General features: G+C 37.8%; 1 protein-coding gene across 14 annotated transcripts in view; it reads right to left on the bottom strand.

Moving 5' to 3' along the window:
- Positions 1-25,316, bottom strand: part of FHOD3 (formin homology 2 domain containing 3) — a 377,929-nt gene that overhangs the window by 23,013 nt on the left and 329,600 nt on the right. For 8 of the 14 annotated variants that reach the window (XM_048312850.1, XM_048312923.1, XM_048312864.1 and 5 more), the window contains 6 exons: positions 24,760-24,942; positions 20,058-20,177; positions 19,422-19,583; positions 8,879-9,069; positions 7,096-7,288; positions 1,615-1,644 (listed from right to left, as the gene is read on the bottom strand). In XM_048312850.1, coding sequence (XP_048168807.1) covers positions 1,615-1,644; positions 7,096-7,288; positions 8,879-9,069; positions 19,422-19,583; positions 20,058-20,177; positions 24,760-24,942 — 879 coding nt within the window. The remainder of the gene's footprint in view (positions 1-1,614; positions 1,645-7,095; positions 7,289-8,878; positions 9,070-19,421; positions 19,584-20,057; positions 20,178-24,759; positions 24,943-25,316) is intronic. The other 6 variants (XM_048312857.1, XM_048312891.1, XM_048312907.1 and 3 more) reach the window with 1 other exon arrangement.

Here is a 25,316-nt window from a genome sequence, read left to right as displayed (position 1 = left end):
GGAAATACCAACCCTGTTGACAGCAAACAGGCATCAACAGATAATAATAAACCTCGGTACTCTCAGTCATATCAGCCCAGCATCAGACACCGAAATATGTTATGTTTTTCCTTTTAATCTTTCTTACTCTGACTAATTCAGCACAGATGAAAGGACAAGTGCTGCATTCTCTTCTTCCTTTGCATAATAAACAACATTAATTTTTCACTTGGTGATATCAAGCCAGTCAGTCAAAGGGATGCAAACCTGCAAAGCCCTTCTGTCAGAGAATGGTAAATTGAAAGAAAAGACTGGGCCCTACTTTCAGAGCTTTGACCAAGTCCCCATGTCAAGACTGAAAATTGAAAATGTTTAATCTGGAAACCAATGATAAGATGATTCTATTTTAACATAGTGACTTTTTGGGGTAAGATAGCAAGTTAACTGAGTAGCAAAACAATAATCCATGCAAGGCACTGAGCTAAATATACCAGTACGAGACCTATTTTTGACGGTGAGAAGTTTGTTTTCTTGTTAAAATATTAGCTCGCAACATTTTGATGTGAAAAGTATGCAAGTGCTAGAGTTTCACATGTGAAATTAAGAGACAGAAAAATATTAGAGAAAAACTCCTATGAAAATGCATGCCGTTTTTGCATTAAGACTACTCTCTTATACAAAGTGGGTTGTTCAGCTAATCAATACAATCTCAAAAAAATCCCAAAGGATAAAGCCTTCACATAACTGTTAGTTCCTATTCACATAGGTTAGTTACATGTTGGCATAAAGAGGCAAATTCATGTAATTTTCTTTCTGTGCCCCAAGCTCTACAGCACAAACCATCACTAGGGGCGAAGCTCTAGAGCCGAAGGTTTTATTTAATTTCCTTAATTTTCACATGTTGCCATAAACTGCTGCCCAAACCCCAGCCTGTTGAGCAAATGACCACCACTATGAAACAGTGAGCATTAAACCACATTGTTTATGTTCAGCAAATTGAAGAAAGCTCTAATGCTGAACAAAAAATGCATTGCAAAAAAGATGCTCCTCAAGTCAATAAACCATTTTATTATGAATATAGCTAGAACACCACCTTCAGGAGCACTTTATGATAGATACATGAACTACTCCATGGCTCACCTCTATGATGACTGAAGTGTCTCATTCTCAGTTTATACAGCAAGGCAAACAATTATGATTTGCTTAACATCCCTATATCCTGATGCTTTTGAACACTTTATAAAATAATACCATTACTTAATGAGTATGAAATTATCCTGGTAATCCATAGCCCAAGGTAACTTATGATCCCCATAACATTTAGATCACTGATGTTTTGGGTAATGGGGATACTTTGCAGTACATTACAGACAGAAAGGAAAAGAAATGAGGAAACTTAAAATTATTAAGGCCTCGGATAGGGATATCCTTATTCAAGAGGACAGGTATGCATATGGTTAAAGCTGACTGTAAAAATGCATTCTTATGAATGAGACAAAAAGGTATGAGAAAAATGTTTGGTTCATAGTTTCAGTTGAGCAGATGGAGTTGAGCAGTCCATACTATCTGAGTTAGAAATTAGATGCCACAGCACACAGGAGACACAGGATGACATGCTTTTTCAGAGAACCATACCTCAACATCCTCTTCTTCATCCGTCTGCCACTGGAAACAAAGGACAAGGTGGAGAAGGACAAACAGCAAGATTTAGGAAAGACAGCACCATCAAACCATGACAGAGTAAGAGGTAACCATGGTACTGTTTATGCAATAGGAAGATGTAAAAATAGAAGACATATAAGGAATTCATTCCTTAGACAATCAGCTTGCTCTTTTAGTTTTGTTTTTTTTTTTTTAGCTGACAGTACGTAGAGCAGACTGTCACTGTCAGTAGTGTATATAGAAATTTTCTTATTTTTCTTAGGGAAATGATGAACTGCAACTACCCCTAACCCATCCTGTTTCTCTCCCTTGAGTCATGCAGTTGTTTGCCCACTTTTCACCCCATGGAAACCGACAACACTAGGAAGGACTCCCTCTCCTTTTTCCAGGTCTGGGCAGCACAGGGAGGTCCTGGCTGTTGTTTCTCTCAGTGCAGAGGTCAACTTCTTGGCAATTCCTTTTCTCTACACTTAAGTGTTTGTTTTAATTCCTTTTTTGAACTGGGGCTTTTCAACTTCCAATTCAACAGAGCACTCAAATAAAATGCTGGGTAGTCTTTCAAGAAATGCTTAAAGTTCTTCAGTATTTGCCTGATACCTGATCCTGGAAATCAGAGAGATGCAATTATCCACTGTCATTCAGGGCTTTCACCCTCTGTGACAGGCATGTAAAAGTATCTTGACAGTTGTATTACATTAAATGCACAGACATACAAAAATATTGTGGAATATGGAGTATTCTTCAGTTTGGGGATTTACAGGGAACTAGCAAACTATTTAGATCTGTGTTCCCAAATGCCTGGGGAATTCTTCATTGGGTTAGAAGATGCCCCACATGGAAGTTTCCCAAAGTCAAACATGGCTTCTCAAGTATCTGGGCTCCTTTTTTCCATAATTTTCAGTTTGATTGTTTATAAAGTGCAAACATAGGCCAGAAATTCTATGCATTTTTTTTATTTGTGGGTTTTGTTTTGTTTTTTTAGAAGAAGCATTCCACCAATACTATTCCCCTCCCTAGTGTTACAAATACATATTTTTGACCTTATCTCCACCTCAGCTCTGATTTCTGTCTGGGATTGATACATTCTGTTCCAGAAACATCCATCATTAAAAATCAAAGCCTGATTTACTTTGGCCCTCAGCTTAGTTTCAGCGCAATCTCCATAAGAAGATTAGCTGTGACTGCTGAGCAGCACATTAACATTACTTTTTAAGGGTATGTTTTATTCAAAGAGTGAGATGCTTATTTTAATTTGGACACAGTGGTACTGACAGAAACACAGGCAGTGTGTTTTGCAGAGGGACTGTGGCAGGTATGTTCCCTTTGCATTAATATTGTTTGTCTTTTTTCTGTCCCCTGGGGGCAGGGAGTCACTCTATAATGCAATTTTTCTGAAAAGGACCCCTCACTTTTTGTTGTGAGTAAGAAACAGAAACAAGAACAGGAAGTATGAACATTCTTGTATTCTAATTCCATCTATCTATCTATCTAATCTAATACATCATTCTGTACATCCAGCTAGTAAAAAAAGGGCAGCAGGAGAGCAAATTAAGCTAAACAATACCAAAAGGCAGTCAGGGCAAGGTCAAATATCAGAGAACACACATTATAATAATTATAATAAATAATTATGTGCTCCAAACAAATGTCTATTATATTATTACCTTACATCAAGCTAGATTTTTACAGGGTGAAGTCCCAGCTGCTGGCCTTCCTGCCCATTTAATCTAGCTAGAAGTGATCTGCTGTGGACTCACTTTAAGGGCAATGTACACTTCTCTGCTTGACTTTGCTCATCTCCAGTGCCTGGGCATTACCATTTCTCTCCTTCCTGCTCCACATGGAGAACACTCACTTGTAGAACCACTGTCCTACACCCAAAGCTACTCCAGTGCACAGGAGGAATAGTTCACCACCCCCTTCATATTTCCATGTCTGAAAAGCCATTTGCCTCCAGCAAATACTGACAACAGGAGTAAAAGCAGCAAAATAAATAAATAAATCAACCTTATGTTTCACAAGAGAATCTGCTCTCACCCTGGTGTGTACATTCTGCCTTGTATTTCCTTCTTTATTTCATCATTATAAAACCACTGAGACATGGCCATAAAGTAGGAGTTTTTAAACATGTAATATTACCAAAAAGCAGTGAAAGAATATTGCCATACTGAATACCACTTTCAGACACAAGATGTCAATTTTAAGGAAAAAAGGCCACTTGATTCTTCTGTCATTCTATATTGGATATTGCAGGACAGTTTGAGATTTCCTTCCTTCCCTTCCTCCTGCCCTCACATTTTTCCTTTAGACTAGCATTTCTGTGCAGTGGATTTGCTGTTTCAAAATATTATGTCTATTACATAGCAATTCTGGAATTGAAACTCTTAAGTATCATGAAAAGCAGAGCTTCATAAATCTGTGAGACAGATGATTATATTACCTACTATTATTAAAAATCATTTAAAAGCTGACTTGTATCTATAACTGCATTTCTTCCCTGTTTTGCTTGCTTGTTATTTTTAGAGTGCCTGAAATGAGTGCTATCATTGGCTAAAGCCAGATACAGGGTTACAGAGACTAGGCAATTTTCCCTGTGAAACTGTGGCATCTCACTGTTCTTTTTTTTCCTTACCCTCTCCTCCAGACAACATTCACCAAGATTTAAACTGACAGTGCCCCGTCCACTTCAGCTATTAAAGAACATATAAACACAAAGATAGCTGTGGTAAAAAGCTAAAAGAAAGACTGGAAATATTCCCCACTGTGCTCCTCAGCCCTACTCCATGTGAGTAGTTGTTGAATCTGATGCAAGTTCTCCATGCAAAGAGCCAGCAGACTCTCCATGCAACGAGCCAGCACCTCTCTGCCTTCCAAGTCTGCAGGGGGGACAAGGTTTAAGAGACACAGGCCTTCTCCTTAAGAACAGGGTTGGTTCTGGCTTATTCCTTTCCCACTTTTGCTAAAATCCCTCTTTATCTGCCTAAAAGCAGTATACTGTGATGGGATAAAAATGAGATCCGGAGGAAACTTTCAAAAAGATAGGGAGGTAAATTTCAAATAACTGCACAATACTTCTAGGTCACCAAAAGCAGAAAGTAAAATTCCATATGACTACTGCATATTATAACCACTTTCTACATAAAAATTTCTTTCCAATGTCAAGATCCCAACTTTCTTCTATCAGTATTTTCTAACTAGTGAATCACTGTCAGTGCATTACTGATCTATCTCCCCTTTCCAAGCCTTCAAATATAAAACAGTAAGAAAATCAAGACCAGATACAAACCACAGCCAAAACAAAACTACAATAAAATTCCACGTTTTCATCATTCTTCACACATAAATATCTTCCATCCTGCTGATTTGGAAACTTGTTTTGAGGTAGATATAACTTTGAAGTTGTCAGAGGAAGCCGTGACAAATAGTCCGATGCAACTTCAATTCTGTTTTACCATATACTGCAGTTCAAATAGAAGGTAAATGAGGGCATATTACTGGGCTATGGTTAAAGAGATTTAGCAAGTTCTGAAATAACTATGTGGCCACATTAATAACTCCCTTAAAGAACATTCCTGTAAGGGCAGTTTTAAAGACTGTTTGTTTTTACTCCTGCAGGCTTTTTGGTTTCAAGCTAATAGGACTGTTCTATAATTACAAATTAGTGATAGGCAAAATATGCTCCCTTTCTTAAGACCTGCAAGATATTTTTTGGTGTAACACTAGCTGTCAGATGGCATTTAATTCTTGCCAAATCTCAACACCATCTTGAGCTTAACAAGAGATCTTCTTCCAATAATACTTTTGTTCTGGGAAAGGCCTTGATGCCTCCTTTCCTCCATTTTCAGGAAATGGCCATTGTCCCTGTCCCTTGCTGATTCACTGTCAAGCCTAAAGCCTTTTTCTGGTTTGAAAGGGTCCCATTTTTCTGCTTCCTGAACCCAGCTGCCAGTGACCAGAACTCTTTTCCCTCTTGTATTTTCTGCAGGAACAGGATATAGAGAAGCTTTCTGTCCTGCCATAGCAGTTATTCTGGACAGATAATACAGTAACAGTACATTATATGGTAGGAACACAGTAGGAAAACAGTAACTCCTTTACATCTCAGTCTTGCTTAAACTAGTAAAAAGTGTCAAAGCTATGTGAGGGAATGAAAATTTTAATTTATGGAACTCTTTGGTTAACGCTGTCTTTTAGCTCCTTTAGAATACATCAGGAAAACCAAGAAGCAATTGCAGAAAGTGGTAAAACTTCTCCAGTGGTAGTTTTGAAAATTTGTATGACTGCATTATACCCTTTGTATAAAATCAGAGTCTCTTCCTGAACCTGAGACTAGACCAAAAGAAATAATCCTTTGATAATAATACAGGTTTAACATTTTCTCTAGAAGGGGCAGGTTTCCAAATGTAAAGAGGATATTGCCAAGAAAGATCTACAAATGACCATGAGTCAATGACTTAAATACAATCTCAATTCATGTCAGTCTCAATACTTATATATATATATATATATTTCTATTGATCCATGTTGCCTGAGCCATAAAACTGTAATCAGCTTACGGCTTTTCATGCCAAAGGCAGGGGTAGCTTCATGTGCAGTGAAACACTTGCACCTAATCGAGACTCCAGATTTGGATTTTGAGACAGCTGGAAACTTTTGTTAAGTACTGGCACTTCTTAAAACTTTATTTGGATTGAGTCAAACTACATCAACTTAAAAAAAAGATAGAAAAAAATCAAGGGGATTTTAAAACTTACTATGCTGAGAAAACTAATATTATTTAATTTATTCTATGAGTATGCAGTCTTACAGTCAAAAAGTTTGCAGAGTAACATCTACTGTGGACATAAATTTGTCCATCCTTTCAGAATCCCAAAGCAGTCTGTTGCCATAAAATAGGCTGGTCTGTGCTTTAAAGTTAAGAAGAAAATTGCTGTACATGCACATGCAATATATTTATGTCTGTAATATATACACAGACATAAAAACAGATAAAATATCAAGGCTCAAGACTACATTAGAATATTCAAAGATGGAGGAAAAAATCCATTAAAATTTGGTTGCAATCACTTAAATGGCTACAATGATTCATCATCTAAATTATGTTCTCAATTAGGAGTCTAATTTCTAGGTTTTTTTCTTTTTCATATTCTTGGCTGGTCAAGTACCCATGGCTCCTGATGTCTTCTAGATATTCTGGACACTGTCTGTGCAACACACAGAGAAACTATTTTTGGATGATTAATTTCAGTTTGTTCTCATCCTACACATTTGTATGAAGCAGAAAATATACACAATCAAGGACTTGCAAGCTTTGTCTTCTAATAGAAGAGAGTTTGTTTCTTACAGTAGAAGGACCTCTAAGAATAAAACCAGAGTAACAACACTTCATATACCACATTCAAAGAAAGAAAGTTTTAAAAATCCATGCTATGGGAGATACAATTTGCCACTTACATCTGTTATCATTTTCCCTCTGGTCTTGTTTCTTTCCCTGTGGTTAGCTCGTTTCTGTTTTTGCTGCAAAACTCGTTCCCTGGTGGTGCGGTATTCCAGAGCAAATTCACTAATTATTTTGCAGAACTTATTGATGTTGACTTCACGTATTGCGTAGGGAGGATGGCCCATAAATAACAAAAATGAGTGAAACCTGGAAAACAATGAGTTTATAAATGTAAAGGGAAAAAAATCTTTATTGATGGTCTCTGGGAAAAAAACCAACAACCCTATATTTCACTGAATCCATTTATTACTCTTATTATTACTATATATTAGCGCCCATCATTTCCTTTGTGCTACAGAATTTTCATGGATGCTTTGCATAACATTGGTATGTTTTATTATTAAAACCATGAAAGTCTAGCCTATGATAACTTCATCCCAGTCTACTTTCCCAGGCTGATGTAGGAGATAAGATGTTTATGGAACTCCATCACTTTATATGAGTAATTTGGCACATGAATGACCAATTTCATTTCAGTTATAGAAAAAATATTTATTAAGTTTCAATTCTATTTATTTATATTAAGCAACTTCAAAGAGGCTGTTAGGATGTTGGGCAAAGTCTAGACAAGAAGAATGCAGATTTACAGGCTAGCAAACACAAGAAGGAAAGAATTTCTGGTTCACAAAACTGACCATAAAATTATATTATCTACCAAGTACGTTAGTTTGGGACACTCAATTCAGAGTTTTACTGCTTCTGTGGCATTCAGAGCTTTTGCACTATTTGCAATTTTTACTGTTGCTTCTATACTGCATGATTTACAGCAGCACACTGAATGTGTAAAAATGTATGGGAATTCCTTTTAACTGCATTTCCATCCCTGAGGACAAACAGTCTTCTCAATCCTAGAAAGACGCAAGTATATCAAAACATTTTTAAGAACTATAGTAGCAGTTGCAAGATATCAGAGGAGAAAGTTGATATTTTTCTTACTTGTACAATGCATATGATAAACACAACAGGAAACTAATGAATTCACTTCCCTTCCACTGCAGTTGGGATTTCTGCTTACTTATGGCACAAACCCTAAGTCATTACAAAAACAAAAGAAGAGCTGAATCAACTCCTCAAGTGTATACCCACAAATTTGGGATCATTTGAAATCCAGTTCTTAATTTTGACCACAGCAATTTGGAAATTATCCAGAAGCTGGAAAATCTCTCACAATCTCATTAAACACAACTGCAAATCCTAAGGAGAGGAATCTTAATTTCTGCCTTCAGCTGTATAAGCATAAAACACATAGTTGTAGATCTTGCAAATAGGAGTGGTGCTGCCTACATAAGAACTCATTGTACAAGACTGGTTTCAGCTTCTGCCTATGACAAATCTGTCAATAAAACTTCATCTTTTTGCTACAGTCTGTTCTTGTTTATCAGACAGTAAGCCAAGCCCCCTTAAAAAAAATCCAGGGACAAATAGAAAATCTCTCAACTTAACTATAAAGCTGCTAGCTTTTGGGGACTAGGAGGCAAAAGACCCAGTTATTGCACCTTGGGAATAAATGATAGCCTGGATGATTGCGTTTTCTAGTCAAAAATACAGACATTTCTGGATTGGGGACCTTTCTTCAATGGAGACTATAACAAAGTATGCACCACATACAACCTGGCAACATTCCTTGCAGGAATGGGCATTAAATGCTTATAAAACACATATTTATGATGTCATAACTTATAATTTTATCAAGTAATTTACTATCAAGGTATTGCTGTCGCCAACATAATTCTGTACCTGTTAATTATTCTTCTATGAACAATCTTTAGGATTATGATTCTTTCTGCACAATCTTTAAGAAACTCAGACATTTTTTGCTTTAGACTTGGCTTCATTTCATGCTTTGCTATAGCCTTAAGGTGATCCCATGATGCTTTGCACCGTCTTTCCATCTGACACAAGTTTTCCTGGAGTTGTTCAAAGTCAACCTGAAAAAAGAGAAAGGAAAAGAAAAGGTAACACTTGAAGTGAAAACACTGCAGTTGTGTACTTGGATATCCGAATAATGCAATCCCTGTGTATGAAAGGGTCAAGGTAGTGGCAGCACAACACCAATTCACATTATTAGTTATTAGTAAAACAATAGAAATATCTTTATCACACCACATCTAGGCATGTAATGTTAGTAAAGAAAACCGAAAACAAAGAAATACCCATATACATACTTTTGGTTTTATTCTTGGAGGCCTAACAACTAAAGAAGGGACAATAAAATATTGTTATGTGTTTTTTCCTTTGCTAATAACTTCAAGTCTGCACCAAGCAACTTCATGACTCAGTTCTTTCTGAGGTAATACAAAACTTTCTCTTTTTCTTAATCCTTTTCTCTACTACTCAAAGCTTTTTATACCCTGTTTACTGCTCACTGTTGTACCCCGCCAACAATTCTCCATTTTAGGAAGCACTTGGATCTATTCCCTAGTCATGCACTGACTTGTTAATAGATGATCTAGTTCTAATCACAAAATTCATGGGCCAGAATTTTTTAAAGCTGTATTGAAAGTATGTGTTATTTAGTGATCTCAGCACTAACTTTCATCCCTTGATATACAATACGAATTTACTGGCTTGTAACAAGATCATGTAACGACTCTGAAAGTCTCTCAACACAGTTAAAATAAATGATTGCACCTTACAGTAACATTCATCAGGATAGAAGCCAACGCATTCCACAGAAGGCGAGTGAGAGCTTCTCCTTTATTCATAAACCAAAAAAGGTGTTCAAATCGTGATACTCTACAGAAGACACCCAGGATGTGTTGCTAACAACTCAACAAAGTGCATCAGTGACCCCACAGCACACAACAGATGAGAAAAATAAAACTTCCCAACATATTCTGGAATTCTGAAGAAAGGAAAAAATTATTTTATAATACCACTTCACAGTTCAGATGAACGCAAGCTATAAAATACAGACTTAGCTCTCAGATTCTAAACACATCCGTGCTTGGGATGTTACAGTCTCCTACTCCAGTTAATTCCTTAATGCTAAATGAAAACCAGTGTCAGGGGCAGGTTTTATTTCATTCTTCTTAGCTGTGTGCAGCATCCGCTGCTGAGACCTATATTGAGGATAGCCATAAGAAATGCATTATTATTAAAAAGCTCCTGGTATTGGTTTGATTTGTTTTTGCTGTGATTTATAAAGTGATGAATTTTTCCTCTTCACAAGGAAATAAAAACATCCTTTGATCCACTCTGCTATTCAGAAAAGCCCTGCAGGCGGAGCAGCTGTGGGGTATTTGCTTTCCTTATATCCATATCAATGCATATGTTTAAAAAACCCCCCGTCCTTTCCAGGTCAGTATTTTCACTGTTGATGATAAACACATTGCTGCTCTCCACAGATGGTATATCTAAAACACACGTGGGGAAAAATACTAGCATTCCTGTTAAGGAAAATTCAAGATGTAGGTCTTCTTAGTAAGACTTATCCAACTTGGTTGAGGAAGCCTCTCCGCCTCTGCAGCTGAGAAATTTAAATTCATGACATTTTATGACAGAATGAGTTTTAATCTATCAAAAAGCTCTGAGGTTCAGACCTGTAGGAGTTCAAGAAACATCTTTATAGAACAACAAATCTGTGGGGAATGTGGTGAATTCCTGGCCCCTTGAAATGTGCCAAAAGTCAGCACATTCACAAGAGTGGGAAGTTCCAGCAGGGACGGGGGATAGCAGGTTGGGCTAAGGGACACTCATGAGTTTTTTGAGCACAAACAAAAATTCAGGCCTCTAGAGAAGTCCTAAGGAGACTGCAATAAGGTGAATGCCATCTGAACTCTCCTGGAATGAACCTCTGTGGAGCACAGATGTGCTCAAGCAGAAGCTGTAAACTCCTGGAAGGAGTAAAGCAGGAACTCCAGTATAGGATAATGTACCTGTGTATTCCCACAGGCAAACTGTGCAGTGCCTGAAAGACTGTGTCAAACCTTCATGAAATCTCTTTCTGTCAGCCCTCTAGTGTTTGCTTGTGGACAGAAAGGCGTATACTTGCATAAAAATACCCTCCTGTGAAATATTAAGGTTTCAATTTTCCTCAGGGACAGTAAGGTACCCCACCTGATACTCTGTGAAATGCTATTTCACCAGTGCCAATTTTGTGTGTAGACACAGAATACATTACATTTCAGTCTGCTCCAGGTCTGTGGCTCTGCTTAGGGTGTTATATACAGATATAACACCCTAAGAGTGATGAGAAATCCCAACTACAAGAGATCACCAACTACATGTTCATAAGATAAGGTGAACAAAAACTTGTGTGGAGTAATAATGACAATTAATAAATATATTATGCATAAAGAAAACATTAAAAGGCATATATAATATCATACTACTTCTTTGCCAGTTCATGCAGCATTGCCAAAGGAGCATGGATTGCACCTTCTGATTTATGTGCTTATTTCCAGCACTTTACTACAAGAATTAATGATATGTAACAGTAGAGAAACATGCTTCCTCTTTTTTGTTCTTTCTTTCTTGAAAGGAAAGATGCACCAATTCTTGCCTGCAGCTGGACAGTCGTACCAGGACTGAGAAAGAATTCAGATGAGTTGTGGCTCCAGGAGAGCTCAGCATAGGAGGTACTCAGACAAGAACTGCTGTGGCATTATTTTATAACTGTGTTCCACTGAATAAAAGGAAGCAGTAATCTGAAATAGTCACTACAGCTTTCTTGCTGGACAGTAGCATACAGATGTTGTATCTGGCCCACGGATTTGGAAACATATATTATTCTTCTTCCTCTTCCTCCTCCTCTTCTTCCTCCATATGTGCAAAACACATGCAGCTTGCTGGTCCTGCTTACTGTTACCTTCTGCTAAAATTTTTAAAATGAATACTTGTTTTTTTCTGCAGCAAAAAGAATGAGTGGTCTTAGACTGTTATGAAAAATAAGAATGTCCTTTCTTTCAAGCATTATGAAATGTTTATTTTAATTTGTAAACCAATTTAGAAAAAGCAACTTTCTAAATGGTTCTGGGATATATTTGGTATGTTCCTCCTTTCTCCTGCCAGGTTCCTCTCCATTCACAATCACACTAGTTAAAAAATAGTCAGAATTATCTGTATCTGTAAAATCTCTTGCTAGGCCCACTGTTCAGTCTTCTGAGAAGTGTCTTTGCATCTGTTGCATCAGAGTGGAGTAGCCAGAGACAGTATATGCAAACAGGATGTAAAGACTAATTTATGTGACAAAAGCCCTGCAGCGTCAGCCTCAGCAAATGACTGCCCTGACTCACTAATGGACAACTTTAGAATTAAAAATCTATTTTTCAATTTAACACACCACCATATTTTGCACAAATGACTCAGACCAAAGAATAAAACCTTCCAACCACGTGCCAGAAACAACAGCATTCACTTTAATCACTTTATATTGCTATTTACTGCTTGCTACCATAGAAGCAGATGACTTTGCCATAAGCAACAAAAATAAAAAGAATTCTACCAAGTTTCTCATTCCACTGGGCTGAGAATTCAGTACCTCATGACACACCTACTGCCCAAACAGCTTCTGTTCTCACTGGTTTTCACCGGACTCAAAAACTGCCACCACCATCAAACAGCTCAGTGTTTACTTCCCTGCTCATTCAGGTTTCCTGAACACTGGTCCTTACAAGGCCTATTTTTTTCAAGTTCAACTCCGTCCAATATCAGATGCCATATATTAAAGTTTAAAACTTTCTCATTCATGAAATACTAGACCATGCTCCAATCATTCAGGCAGGACATGGATCAGGGAGCATTTCTGGTCTTTGGGCTGGGATGTTATCTGTCTGTGTGGCCACAAATACCTCATGGCAACACAGGAATTGCACACTTTATTATTTGTTGGGAGAGAGGAATGGCTGCTTTGAGGAAACATTGGGAATTAAATGCAGTAGCTCAAACCTAAAATGCCTTCCACTACATATTCCCTAGGGCAGCATATACCACTCCAGGTATGCACTGCCATGCACCGCAAACAACTGCAGCCACTGTGAGATAAGAGGTCATTTTTCTTCAGCATTCGCTTAGCTGGAATGTGCTTTACAAACACGTTTCCTCTTCCAGCTAAGTCTCCTCTAGTCTTTGAGCTAAGCTCCCCCACTACTGCAAATACAAAACCATCCTAAAGTCAAAGATGCTGCACCTAAATACACTCACGTTTCCTGCCTCCTGTGTTAACATTCAGCTCCTTAACAGGGTCAAAGATGTCACAACTGGATTGAAGCAAAAAACCCCAAAACAAGTAAATGAATGGAAACTGATGAAACACTTCTTTTCAAAATCACTGTATCCAAAGTTTTCTTCTGAAGGCCACTGAATAACTTATTACATGGCCTCAGCATGCTTGTGTAAGATTTCTATTGCTTGACACACTATTGCTTATTGCTATAGCTTGTTTCTTTTAGTGGTGAACATATAAAATCCAGTTATATTCTAAGGAAGACCTGGATCACTGCATTTTTATCTTAGTCACAAGGTGCATTAAAAAAAAAGATTGTTGCTTTCACAGTGACAAATGTTGCCTCAAATTCACAATAAAATGACAACTATTTTATTGTACCTCATAGAAAGATAACCACACACAAGTTTTCTCTTTTCAAAGTTCAAGACAGTTTCTGCAGCAGACCACAGTCTAGTCTGAGCTGTTTATAATGTAGGGTCAGACCGTTCATTCTCACATTATTACAGGGATGCGTTCTGGCAGGGAACATGAAATCTTCCTCTTTTCCTGAGTTGGTTCAGTGCCAAAGGAAATTCTGAGAATTGCTCCTTGCAAACACACTGTCATCTGGGAGCAGCAACCTTCTGTGGCATATGTTCAAAACTCTGTCTCCTCTAATATTTCCAGACTGGCTTCCTTCACCAAGTGTCACAAGAATTATCCCAAGACCACCGTTAGTCCGACTTGCACACTGTGGGCATGCATTTTAAGCAAGATAGGTGCCAGCTCTCAAAAGCAAGCAATATATAAAGAAGGTTCTGCCCAGTTATTTCAAATTCTGGGGTAAGAGGTGGTATCCTGCAAAAATAATTTTAGAAATGAGAACACCTGAATCAACCCACCAATGAAAAATTACAGGACAGAGGTGGCAGAGGTGCTTAGTGAGGTATGACCAGATGAGTCTGCCCAATTATATACACACCTCTATTGCATTTTACTTCATTAAACAATATCCTAACTACATGGGATCTTTTTGCAGATGCTGTATGGTAGTTCCCACAATCTGGGACAAAGGGCAGCAACACCACACAGTGGTGACGTAGGTCCCTTCAGGTGGTGTTATGTCACCTGCAACAATTCCTGCAGTCTTTTCACCTGGAATGTTACCATCAGGCACATGTGCTGAACTTCATCTGCTCTCTTTGAGACAGAACCTCAGAGCCTCATTTGCCATGGAAGCTCCTTCCCCCTTGCTCCAGTATGCCCTGCAGCCAACAGGACCTGCCCTTCCCTGCTCTGCTTTCACCTCTGCTCTTGCAAGCCCATGCCAGGATCTGGGGCAGCTGCTGGGATCACATGGAATGACTGCAAGAAACCTTGCATTCCTGGACTTCTTTTTTTTCCATGGAAAATAATTTGACTTTTGGCATTTATTTTTGTTTGAAATAATGTAGGGGAAACATACTTGAATGATAACTGCACACAAATACTTTCTGTCAAGCAGGACATGAGAAACCCCACTGAAAGAGTACAGGAGGCAGCATGATCTTCCCTACCTTTTTTTTTTTCTTTTTTCTTTATCCTTTCTCTGCTTTCCAGTGTATCAGGCAGAAGCTACAGCATGTCAAATGGCAATTCTGTTCCAGCCAGCTCCTTTCTCCTCATGCCTCCCTGCCAAGTTCCTCGGAGGGCAGGCAGCTGCAGGCTTCCTTCTCCCCTGCGTACACCTTAGTATCATCCTAAGTTCTTTCCTATCAGCAATCCTTGCCCCCTGCCGTGTTGCTAACATTTCCTAATTCTTACTTTTACAAGCTGCCTGCTTCTCCACTGCCTAGTAGCTGCAAGGGTCCTGTGCCCAAGTGTCTTGCTGCAGGGGTTAAAAACCAGACAGAAGTTTAACATCTTGTAAGAAGATTAAAATCAGGGGAAGAAAATGACAATTATAGTTTTCTCTATGGAGCTGACCAGCTTTCATATGCACAGAGGAAATATTTATGGGTTAGAGAGAGAAGATGAACATTTTTAATAAGGACATATTTTTTATTCACTAACAGAGAAGACACTGGGGCTGAGGCAACCACTCCTTAAGGAAATTTCTAGGAACAAAACTGAGTTTAATTGCAGAAATCTGAGGATCCACTTCAGAATTACATCAGAAGTACATCAGTTCTGGTACAACTTCAGTGAAAAAAACAAATTAAAATACGTTAGAAAATAAAAAGGACAAGTGATTTTAATCATGGGTTACTAAATAATCAGTGCTGTCCATGATTTTATAAATGCTTTTATTTATTTAGAATTCTATTTTTTCTTTAATTTTTTCACTTGTGTCTGTTTTTTTTGGTGCCATTTATGACTTCAGTCCTTCAGTAAAAAGCCAGAAGTTTTGGAATAATGATACCATTTTGTTTCTGGTCTTTCTAACTCCTTTTTGGTGAGGCAGCTTGTTTTCTTTATGTTTTTGGTTTTTTTTAATGAACTAAGGCTCAGGAAATTCTTATATGATGTGCATTTCAGGGGAAGGGGCATCTCTGTTTATCTATAGGATGGAAATTGTTTAGCCTTTGTGGTTTCTGAAAGATGTTTGTAGGCAAAACGGAGCTCAAAATACAGCCTAATCCACAGTGAAATATTAGTTCTCCTTTCCTGTCAGCTTTCCTAAACCAAGATTTCCCCTTGTCTGTGAACATTCCCTTGAAGAAGGCAGCTTGGATGGCTTCCACATCCTAACTCTTTGATTTGTGGCAGCTACGATCAAGTGGGAATAGAGCTTGTTACAGTAATCCATCAGCGGTTTAACACATGCAGGAACATCCCAAGGAGGGAGACCTTGGGCGACATGGGGAAGGTTAAGGCTGTAATTTCTCTTAATGTGATTTTGTCTGGCCTTTTTAGATTTTTGTCCGCTTTGGGCAGGGCCACTGGAGCAGCAAACCACAGACTGAACGACTCTGCTCAATTTTGCACGCTCTTAGACCGAAATTCTTTTTTTAAGTGACAGCAGTAGGTTAAGCTTTCTTCCACTTTCTATGACTGAAAAATAGAAGATCCGCTTGAGATTACACCATACATGGTGGTAAGGATTTTGGACAACAAAGGCTCATCTCTTCTGTGGTAATTTTTCTTTTTAGCGATTAACTTGATCCCAATCTAAGAAAAAAGTGAAATAACTTCTTAACAAAGAGAAGAAGCAGGAAATGAGAAACCAATATACCTAAATGCTAAGAAAGTAAGAATCACTCAAATTAAAAACAAAAAAAAAAAAAACATAAGAGAAAGTTAGAATCTTCCAAACATGAGAAACCAAACTCACTGGAGGCAATAAACCAGAGCTTAAACATAGGCTGTACAAGAGGAAAACTAGGGGAAAAGAGATGGAATCTAAAGAGAAAATATTTAAGGATATAAAACAAAAGCCACAAATTCCTTTATGGTATCAAAAAAAAAAAGAAAATACGTAGGAGGTCCTGGATCACTGGGGATGAAAGAAACTGAGGAAGATAAAAATTAGAGAAGGGAATCAAGATGACTTCTTCTCATCCAACTTCACCACAGAGGATGTTGGGGAAAAACCTACGCTGGTCCTCCTTTCATTTTTCTGTATTATATCTTTAATAGATGTGAACTAATAGCAAGGTTTGAAACCTTACTAGCAGAAACACATGTTGGAGAGAGATGATATCTTACAAAACAGTAAACAAGTAGAATACAGTAATTCTGACATCAATTAAAATAAATTGAGCTGCTGGCTAAAATGAGTATGAATATGTATGAAACTGTACTTGGTAACATGGAGAATCAGAGGATAGCAAAAATTTCCCCTATCCCTAGAAAAGCAGCAAAGTTAATGCAGAGGTCCAGGTTTTATTACTGTATCTGGTAACTTGGCTGAAAGGATGAGTGACAGGAAACTTAATACATCAAAAACCCCACTATATTCTGAATGTTTATAAAATAGTGAATAGATAAGAGTAAGTAAAGAAAATTACATTTCAACATTTTTTCAAGAGCCTCATGGGAGGCCACCTATGAAGTGTGAGGTTAAGAGGGCAAAAGAAAAGAAGGGATACACATTGATTCTCATTTGTTAACAGGGTTAACAGCAGGTGTCTCATGGTTTGTCCTTTGTATTTCAAAATTATCTGGAAACAAGGAAGCACATCCAGAGGGTAAAATCTACAGATGGCAGGAAATTACTCAGATTAGTCCTGACTGAAGATTATTAGGGATTTGAGAGATAAGCAGTAAATCTTCTTCAGCAGATCATGGTCACTGCAATGAAGTGCACAGTGCACTGCATCATCTGACTCCTCTGAGAGCTCTGAATGCTCCATCAGCTCAGGAGGCTGCCTGGATGTCCTTGTGAACTGCCCTGGGACAACAGGTGTCCGAAGGGTAGCAGCAGGCAAAGAACACAACGAAAACCTCAGGACACCTAACAAAAGGTAGCAGAAGCAGAATGGACAAATGCAGTAAGATGTAACATTGATTAGGAGAGGCTGGACTACTGTGCTTACTATTGTTTAACACATTCCAAAAAAGTAAGATGGAGGAAAAGTGTGGAAATGGTCTCATAAAAAAAAAAGATGTAGGAGGATCATTTAAGACTTAGGGATCTGAGCAGCCTAGTTTAATTTGGTCTTCCACTGAAAAGGGTGATGGATCATATGACCTTCAGAGATCCTTTCCAACCTAAGTTATTCTGCTGCATAAAGAGAAAAAAAATATTTTGACTGTTCAGTATATTCAGATAGTAAATCCTGAAATTGGCAAATTGAACAGCAGAAAAAATTAGATTATGAGCTCATTGTTGCAAGAACTGCAGCAGGAGCCAAAATAAGATTTCATTTTTGCAGTTTAAAAAAAATTGTATTATACAGGGTTGTTCTCCCCCACCTCCTCTCCCAACATCCAAATAAGGTGGCCTTTGGAAAAGAAATTATTCCTCTATTTGATGCCCATAATGAGAATGGCCCATGAAATAACATTTTTCTAGGAAAACTCTTTCATCCCCTTAGAAACTTCTTGTGCTCTTCTGTCAAGCAGCTGATACTGGCCACTGTCTAATCAGGACACTGGACTAGATGGATACTATAATTATCTGCTGTAATTATGACCAGTTCCACATGAGACATGACTCTTGAACAGAATTTTTATTTTTGCTGTCTCCCATGTTTACTCCAATGATCAAGTAATGTACTGTTCTTAAGGGTTATTCATGAAATCTCACACTCCAAGAGATTCTAGAGTGATTTTACAGTGTTTCTATCATGCCTACTGGCAGCAGTAATAAATAATCTCCATGCCACATTGAGCCACGTACCAGGTCTATGCATTAACCAGGGAATTAAAATTTTTTGACAAGAGGTTCTGCCACAAGTTTCCTTTATTTCTATTTATGTTCCCTAACTCCTAACACGAACATTATTTTCAAGAGGAGGACTGAAAAGGAGTACTAAAATGCAGAAAACTTTACTTTGGGGGTGACAGAGCACTGGAACAGACTGCCCAGAGAGGCTGTGGAGTTCCCTCCTCTGGAGATACTCAAAAGCTCTCTGGACTTGTTCTTCTGCAAGCTGCTCTAGGTGAACCTCCTTTAGCAAGGTGTTGGACTAAGTGACATGCTGTGGTCCTGTCCAACCCCAACCATTCTGTGATTCTGTGAGTTAAACCAAGTATTTCAAGGACACTTTAATTCTGGAAACAATTTTATTAGTAAAAAATTCATTCCTTCCATTGGATTTAAAATACAATCAGGCATCTGCCTTAAAAAAAGAGATTCCCCCAAACCATGGAATAAATATATTTGAAGATACTGGTCAAATAAAGTTTTAACCTGAAAATAGTTACTAATAGTTATACACATTAATAATGTACATTAACATTAAAATGGCTGTCATAACTAATGGCTGCCTAAGAGTGCACTGATGAGGGAACCATGTGACAGACAGAAATAAAGTTCAGAAGAGAGAGTACTGGCATCTTTGAAATTCAGTGCAAATGACACAATGAACACACATAAATAGTGCAGCAACCAGGGAGGACCAAAGAATAGAATAAAATCTTAAATATTTCACTTCAAAGAGGTGTTATAAAAATGTACATATAGATGTATTTACCTACTGGACATACCTTGGCTGACCTAGTGATGGCCCCGATCTCTGAATAAAGATCAGTGCTGTCAGGGAACTTTTCTACCACCATAGTGCAGACGTGGTGCAGGAGGGACTGTTTGTGCACTGTGTCCTTGACTTCTGGAACCTTCTCGAGGTAGCTCAACTCAAAAGCTTTGGCCTGTAAAGGAAAAAAAAGGAAGAAATTAAAAATAAAAATGCTTACTCCTTCCCATGCAGATTAGTAGACAAAAACGATGACCAATGAGGGGCAGAGGGGAAAGATGAAGAATCCTACAGGAGAGGAAACTTATTGGTTTTATTCATTTTTAGCTTGCTGAAGACTAGGCCTAAAATGAGTCCATCTGCAGCGAAATGACCCACGACACAGTTCTCACAATTTGAATGGGAAGCATCAACACGACACTTAAGCACTTAAGGGAGTTACACAAGAAGAGTGCTTAGCTCCACATTTCCTTCAGATTATGCTGAAAGAGGCAAAGAGCACCTTAACACACAATAAAAAGCACGTTCTATTCCCTAAATTACTCTTCTGGTACAAAATAAGTAGTGGGTTGCAATTTTCATAATGATTTTGACTTCTGTTTTTTGGAAGGAAAAAGCTGCAGGGGAAATGCTGGGACATCAGGCTTACGTTGGTTCCATTCAGGAAGTTCCCAATGGCTAGTAGAGTAGAAAGGATAAATCCTAAAGTTTTATTGTGCTCCAGTTGGTCCATTCCCTCCTTCAGGTCTAGCAGTGGCTCTGCAACTTCCTACCATAAGAACAGAAACAAGACAGTGAAGGTTAGTTTTTAATTCTATGGTTTAGATTAATTGCTGCAAAAAGTTCCTGAACTGGCGTCTTGCAGAGTGTAAACTGGCCATGTGTGCTGGCTTTCTTCCACGTTCCAGCTAATAAATCATATGCAAGGACAGCAAAAAAATACATAAGATATTTTCCTACTGTTGTTCCTTTATGTATGCAATTGCCTTACTTGTCCTGGGACTATCCAGTGATTCCAAACAGGAGGATGCTGCTGCACTTCAGTTAAATGCATGAACACACCCAAGCCCCAACTGATAAAAAAGCTTCTTAAAACTATTTTTTCTAATCTTTGAACAAGAAATGAAAAAAGTTAGAAACCCTACTGACTTGACATTTGTAGCTTGACCCTACAGCTTTCTTTAAATGATGGCCACTTCTGTGTTTTAGATATGGTTTTGTGCTTGTGAGAATTTAAAACTGAAAAAGAAGTCTGCTGTAAACATCAAGCTTTACAAATAGCCTCATTTTAATCTTTTAATTTAATGCATCTTCCATCCACACATGTTATCTGAGTACAGATATGCATGCTGATAAGGCTTGAAATCATAAATTCTGTTCCATCACCTCAGGAAGTGAACTACACCAGAGTTCAAAGGAAGAGAGTGAGGGTAATTGAGTTGTCAGAGCTTATTTCTATGTCTGTGTGAGGCCCAGGGTTATTTATTTTGTATGCACAGTAACAGTTGACATTGTTTCTATCTTCAAATGCCATTCTAAGCATCCGTGAGCAGTATTCTTTTCACAGAATCATAGAACGGTTTGTGTTGGAAAAGACCCGAAGATCATCCAGTTCCAACCTCTCTGCCATGGGCAGGGAGACTTTTTTTCCCAATTTCCCCAATTATTATACTCTTTATGAGCCAAGAAGCCAAAATTAAGCTGCTATTTTAGACCAAGAGGCAAAGTAACTGAGAACTTCACTTTCTTGGAGACACACAATGGTTCCTTCAACAACTGTAGTGATATTTTACCATAAAAGCTGAATGAAACACCTTTCTAGTCACTACAGAGCAATCTGTCTTTTGAAAAGAATATGGCAAATTCAAGACAAATTAAGAGATGAGATAGTGAGCTAAGTAGTTGATACATCAGAGGAGAGGTGATAAATAATCCAAGATTTTATCAAGGTGAACTAAAATCATGAAACTGCTGCACAGTATTCTTTGAGTTGCTTTAAAGTCAGGGTTGATTTAGGTTTTTTTTGTTGCATTACGGGATGAATCAAACTGCTCTGCATCTGTGGTAAACATGGGCTTCTGAACTATTGTACTTGGATCAATTTTCAACCTGTCAAAAAAACATTCCTAAAAGATTAATTTAGAACATTTTCCATGTGAATAAAAAGGTGGCATAAGAGGCTTCCAAAGCAGGCCAATACTGAGCCCTTCATTTAGCTATTTAGACAAGTTATTTGAGCTTAGACTTTATTGCATATAGTACACATTTATAATTACTCTTTATTTCTTATTTTATTGTAGGATTAAAAAACAATAAAAAAGAGTATGCAAGATACTAAACAATCAGACAAATTTCTGTTTTTTTCAAATTTACCCACTCTTGCTTCCTATAAAACTCACTTTCTACCTAAAGAGGGCAGATAGGTAAGGCAGAGCTACCTCATATCCTTGGATACCACATTTTTATTTTTCAGCTAAAAATTAGGATTGAATGAAATTTGAGGATTGGTCCACAACTTCTGTCTGAAAGACATCTCATAATGCCTGATAAACGTTTGATGCACATGTACAAATGAACTCAACTAATCATACTTTTCTCATTTCTACACCTGCTTATATTAATTTTGTGATCTTTTAAGTTGTCAGAAAAAAGGATATATTTGTCTGCAGTGATCTTAATTTAAAAAAAAAATCTTATTTAGGACAACCAAAGTTTCTATTTCTTTTTCTAAGACCCTTTGAGATAATAAAATTTGACAATATCTGCATCATAAGTAGTTCCATATGAGGAATGAGTAGCAACACACTGTAATTTTTTTTACCTCTTTTGTCTGTGCATTTAAACTAGGATACCAAAAGAAAGGTGAGAAAAATTATTGTTCTGCTAATGACCATTGGTAGGCATTTAATTAACATTTCAAAGCAGCATACACATTATCAAGCAAATAATTTGGAAAGGGTTTTTTCTTTTTTTTTATTTTCTATAGACAGCAAAGAGTGGAGTATCCAGTTCAGCCCCTCACAGTCTGCAAATGCTCCCTACAAATGTACCCTGACTTGCTTTAGTTAATTAAATTCAAGCTAAGAAAGATGATTTCTATCATTATGCCTGGAAAGCTTTTCATGAACATAAAAAATATATCAATCCATTTCTTGAAAAATTCATGTTCTTTTCTTTCAGGTTGTCAGAGATGAAGCTAAGACCTACTTAGGCTGAACACTCTTCTTGGCAGGTTAGCAGAAGAGTCTCATGTATGAGAACCCTGGTCTTACCAATAACTCAGGTATTTCACACTGTTGATATCAGGAACCATCTAAAACTTCCAGCCTCATGGAAATAACAGTATTCATATCTTACATAAAATATATGTGTGACTTGGTAGATAATATGAGTGCATTCTGAACTGCTATGAATTTTCCTTATTACGAAATAAGATTTAAAAAGAAAAAATCCAGCAAATGCCAGACTAAAAAAAAAAATGGCAGAAACCGTGGAGCTAAGTGATTTTGGGACCTAAGTTTCAAGAAGGGTTTGCCCTTTTGCAGATGGATTTTGTGCAGAAACATAGTTTCACAAACAGAAGAATGTTAGCACCTCATGGGTCTCTTTTATTACCATAATCACTAATGCAAACTACTTCATTTTAAAAAAACTGAATATGCTCACAGTATTTCACTTCAGTCTACAAAATATGTATGTTTACTGGTTACCTGGAACTTAAACTCTGACCTTAACCTTTTGTTACTGCAGACACACAGGTGCTTGCTCTCCCATGTACCCCTGATGTCTGATCTGTTTCTTCCTCCTCACCCAACTAAGACCCAAGCTGTCTGTCCTGGCTATGCTTGTCTGCTAGGCTTATCACATGCTCCTCTTACTTTATCACAGTTATCACATGTTACTTCCTCTACCATTTTCTGCTAAGTACTGTGCTTAGTCCTGTCTGTCTTCAAACAGGGATAAAAATGTTGGTTTTATCTTCACTACAGCTATTGCTTTAAGTAATGTAAGTATTTGAGGTATTTTGTACTAGCATCCATTCTATATGGATTTCAGCTGGCAATAAATTAACTAACTTTGTGGCAAAGCATCAGGAAAACTATCAGAATTTCTTTAGCTTTTAGCAGTGCTTCAAATGTTGCTTTTTGACTGAGATGACACTAGAAATTCTAGGTATATGTGGAGATTAACAGCTACAGCTAACTTAGTTTATGTGAAAGGTACAATTTAGCCTTGTGGTAACTTCAAAGCAGAATAAATAGCTGTACCAGAGTGAAAAAAAACAGGCAAAAAAGTATTCATGCCAGATACAAGTATTTTGCTATACAAGTCAGAAACTAAAACATTCCAATTAAAAATCCTGACTCTGATTAGTGTGATTGCATTTCCTAACATCTAAGAAAATTAAGTAGAGGTTGAGTAATCTTGACAGTATCATCTGCAAATCAATCCACAGTTGTAACAACTCATTAAATAACCATTGCTAGTAAACATATGGCATTTTCACAAGCACGTCCCACTTTTTAGAATCCATATCACACAAACTTACACTGATTTTTCAATACACACTTGTGTGCAGAGATAGATATACAAAACTAATATGTAGAGGAGAGAGCTGCTTTAAGGGCAATGCCTGTGGTATGCACCAGAAGTGCAGCCAGAAGGAAACCCCTGTGCAGAGATGCCTGAAAGACCTTGTGAAAGGCAGCAAGTACCTGAAACCCTACACAGTTTCATTCTGCTTCATCTGTGCACTAAAATTTTACCCTCTTTTTAAAAAACTTTTGCCTGTGATTCATCATTCTTGACAGACACCTCAATTATATTATTAGAGTGTTCTTTGAATGAATGCCATCTGTAGAGAAGGTGTCAATAATTGTCTGTGACTAAGCTGAACTGACTTATTTTTGTTTAGAGTTTTGAGAGCTATAAACAAAAAAACCTCAATGGACGGTGTTTTCCTTAGCTCAAATGGATGTAAGATCAATATCTCATGATATAAAACTGAATATAGTAGTCCTCACTCAATCTTTACTGAAAAAAAATTCTGGCGGCTCTGAAGTAAGAATTTCCTGAATAACAATATCTGGAGAAGACGTGGCAAAGATTTAGCCCTCTTCTTTGTTTCAATATCATTACTGACTAATTAAAGGAAGGAAGACATAATCTCTTAATTGTCTTTTATAGAAGGAAGAGATTATAAAGGATCATTTTAGCTGTTTCCTGGCTGGCCACTGAAACAAAAGTGCCCCATTTACCATTTCCTCAAAATGTCCATATAATACCAAGGTCACAGAAAGATGAAGCAAAGCCTTGGAAGAGTCTCCACCCGACTCCCTCCTTTCCCTCACCTTTTCCACTATCTCATAGTCCATCTTGAAAGCCCAGAGCTGGAGCCTGGCAGAGAGTTCACTGATTGAGGAGAGGGTGAGAAGGAACTGCTCAGCACTGCCCAGGGGGACATCAGGATTCGCCAGCTGTGCCTCCTGGATCTTCTGCTTTTCCTCCTCGGTTGGGATCATGGTCAGGATTTTCTGGACAGGGAGACAAAAGGCAGGCATCAGCAGTGGAGCTGAGAGGAGTGTGAGGGCTGGTTGCTGGGTGACCCCACAGCAGCCACAGTAGAAGTCCTCAAGTCCCTGGCTGTTAAATTAGGACAGCACGGTAGTAACCAAGAACTAACCCACTGCACAAGGAAGCAAAATGAGGACTGATGTCTCACACACCTGCAGTTTGTTTAAAAACGTACCTGGATTAAAATGCCATTTCATTCTTTTAAAATCTGTATTCAGTAGATATGGCTAATCATGGGATGAAACACCAAAGGAGACAAAAGGAGATTGGTCAGGTCTGATCTCATCAACTTTCACGTTTAAGTCAGAACTTAACATCTTTTCGCAAATTATGT

This window comes from Corvus hawaiiensis, chromosome 1, assembly GCF_020740725.1.
Source record: "Corvus hawaiiensis isolate bCorHaw1 chromosome 1, bCorHaw1.pri.cur, whole genome shotgun sequence".
In the NCBI taxonomy this organism is placed as follows: Eukaryota; Metazoa; Chordata; class Aves; order Passeriformes; family Corvidae; genus Corvus; species Corvus hawaiiensis.
This window is presented reverse-complemented; position numbering and strand designations above follow the sequence as displayed.